A 2,500-nucleotide genomic window follows, 5' to 3' on the forward strand; every position below is an offset into this window, starting at 1 on the left:
GTAAAGGTAAAATAAGTGAAAAAAAAAGCCAGTCCATTAAACAAGTCTATAATTACGCAGTGAAATGCTCACAAACTACTCCTTTCCGCTCTTAAACTTCAGTATATTCTCATCAACTGCATCCATTTAGGGCTTTTGTTTGAATTAAGACGTAAAACTCGAAGCCGTGATGAAGAGGAGGTCAGAACAACTCTCCTTTTAAAAATAACTCTGACAACAGCAATTAATCGCTCTTTGTCCGAGGGGAAGGTGCAGTGAAGGCCAGTCAGGCAACTCGAGGCAGTGACGCAATGCTCCTGAACCTGTGTGATCCGCCTCGCGCTGCCCTGACGCGCCACCTGCCCCACGCTCCTCTCTTCCAAGCTCCTTTGCCCCTCAGCCTCATCGACAACGTGAATAATTTGATCGATGGTGTTTTGTGAGTTAAATACGAATAAAAAAGCGCGCTATTTTGGTGGTATTTTCAGTTCTGGTGTTTTGTGAGTTAAATACGAATAAAAAAAAGCGCGTTATTTTCGTGGTATTTTCAGTTTTGGTGTTTTGTGAGTTAAATACGAATAAAAAAAGCGCGTTATTTTCGTGGTATTTTCAGTTCTGGTGTTTTGTGAGTTAAATACGAATAAAAAAGCAAGCTATTTTGGTGGTATTTTCAGTTCTGGTGTTTTGTGAGTTAAATACGAATAAAAAAGCAAGCTATTTTGGTGGTATTTTCAGTTCTGGTGTTTTGTGAGTTAAATACGAATAAAAAAAGCGCGCTATTTTCGTGGTATTTTTAGTTCTAAGTTTATTTGTGAGATGGAGGTTGTAGTGGCGAGGCTTACGAGTACATTATGAGGTATTGTTAGTCAAGGTTGCCGTGAAGGAATCGCTACGTGGCGTGTGTTTAGGGAAGTCTTTCTGAAATTTTAAATACGAACTTTTCTAAAACTACATTATTATGGGCGATATTGTGAAACACTTCTACCCGCTCATCCATTACATTCAAAAACCCTCCAATTAAAGTGACACGGATTTTTTAAGATTATTTTTTATAGTTCCAGTGACAGATTAACAAGATTTTTACATTATCAACAGGGAAAAAACAGTCTTGAGAACCCGGCTAATCATCTCTGTGGCCTTTGAAAGCAGTTGTGGTTGGAAAGCAAAGCGTTTCTGAATACTGGCCTGTATCTCACAATTAACATCTGGTACAGCGATGATTCTTGATGGCGAGTCTGATCTGAGAGGCTCCTGCTCCCTCATAAGCAGCCTGGAGCCTCCTGAACCCTCCCCCTCACTCCTCACTCCTCGCCCCTCCTGCAGAATAAGTTGTACAGATATCCTTGCAAACTCCCTCCCTACCTCCCTCTCACTCCTCACTTGTCAAGCGCACTTCCGCCTCTCCTTGACGCTTGGTTAAACACTCACTCACCCACCCTCGCTCTTCCATCACTCCAGCGCCTCTCAACACTGCTCTGCTAAACACACTGCCGCTCCTTCACTCTTCCTCTGTCTTAGCTTAATACCTCGTCACTGCGTCCTCACAAACACTCACTCTATTCAGACATACATCCCTCCCTACACACACACACACACACACACACACACACACACACACACACACACACACACTGTCTTACCTTCACCCTTACTCATCTCTCACCATCCCTTCCTCTTTCTCTCTCCCCCCGCAGCCACCCTCCTGTGCCTCCGTCTGTGTCGCCAGCGGTGTTGCGGCAAGAGCATCTGTCAGCCCCAACGCAGCTATCGTCAGAGGGAGCTGGAGATGCAGATGGTGATTGTGCTTCTCGTCATCACCATCGTGTTCCTCATCTCCTGGTCCCCTATTGATGTGAGTGTTGTGTTTTGGTGGTGTTGTGTTGTGTTGTGTTGTGTTGTGTGTGTGTGTGTGTGTGTGTGTGTGTGTGTGTGTGTGTGTGTGTGTGTGTGTGTGTGTGTGTGTGTGTGTGTGTGTGTGTGTGTGTGTGTGTGTGTTTTGTTCATGCTTTTTTAAATTTTTTCTCATTATTTTGTCTGTTTTTCGTTCTTATTTTCATCTCCTCCTCCTCCTCCTTCTTCTTCTTCTTCTTCTTCTTCTTCTTCTTCTTCTTCTTCTTCTTCTTCTTCTTCTTGCTCTTTTTTTGTGTTTTCCTTCTTGCTCTCGTGCCTGTTTTTCTTTCTTATTGTTGTTGTTGTTGTTCTTCTTGGTGTTGTTCTTGTTTTTTTCTCCTCGTTCTTGCTTTTTGTTCTTGTTCTCGTTCTTCTTCTTCTTCACTAACTCTTCTTTCTTTCTAGGTATTTATAATTGGCTGTCCTCATTATTTTCTTTGCTTCTACATTTTCTTCACTTATTTTTCATTGACTGGATTTTTCTATCTACTTTTATTAACCCTGCTCTCTCTCTTTTTCCTTACATTATGTTTACGTTAGTTTTTTTTTTTTTTTCTGACATATTCCTTCGTTTTCTCTCACTTACCACCAACACTTGTCATTCCCGCTTATCTCTCTTCTCTTCTCTTCT

General features: G+C 42.0%; 1 protein-coding gene and 1 long non-coding RNA gene across 10 annotated transcripts in view; one reads left to right on the forward strand and one right to left on the reverse strand.

The window, feature by feature from the left end:
- Positions 1 to 2,500, forward strand: part of LOC135105129 (prostaglandin E2 receptor EP4 subtype-like) — a 209,281-nt gene that overhangs the window by 200,735 nt on the left and 6,046 nt on the right. For all 7 annotated transcript variants that reach the window (XM_064013155.1, XM_064013154.1, XM_064013159.1 and 4 more), the window contains one exon: positions 1,674 to 1,831. In XM_064013155.1, the coding sequence (XP_063869225.1) occupies positions 1,674 to 1,831 (158 nt within the window). The remainder of the gene's footprint in view (positions 1 to 1,673; positions 1,832 to 2,500) is intronic.
- The window catches only part of LOC135105131 (uncharacterized), a 184,502-nt gene that overhangs the window by 116,776 nt on the left and 65,226 nt on the right, over positions 1 to 2,500 (reverse strand). The gene's annotated exons all lie outside the window — the stretch shown is intronic.

Source organism: Scylla paramamosain, chromosome 11 (assembly GCF_035594125.1).
Source record: "Scylla paramamosain isolate STU-SP2022 chromosome 11, ASM3559412v1, whole genome shotgun sequence".
Classification (NCBI taxonomy): Eukaryota; Metazoa; Arthropoda; class Malacostraca; order Decapoda; family Portunidae; genus Scylla; species Scylla paramamosain.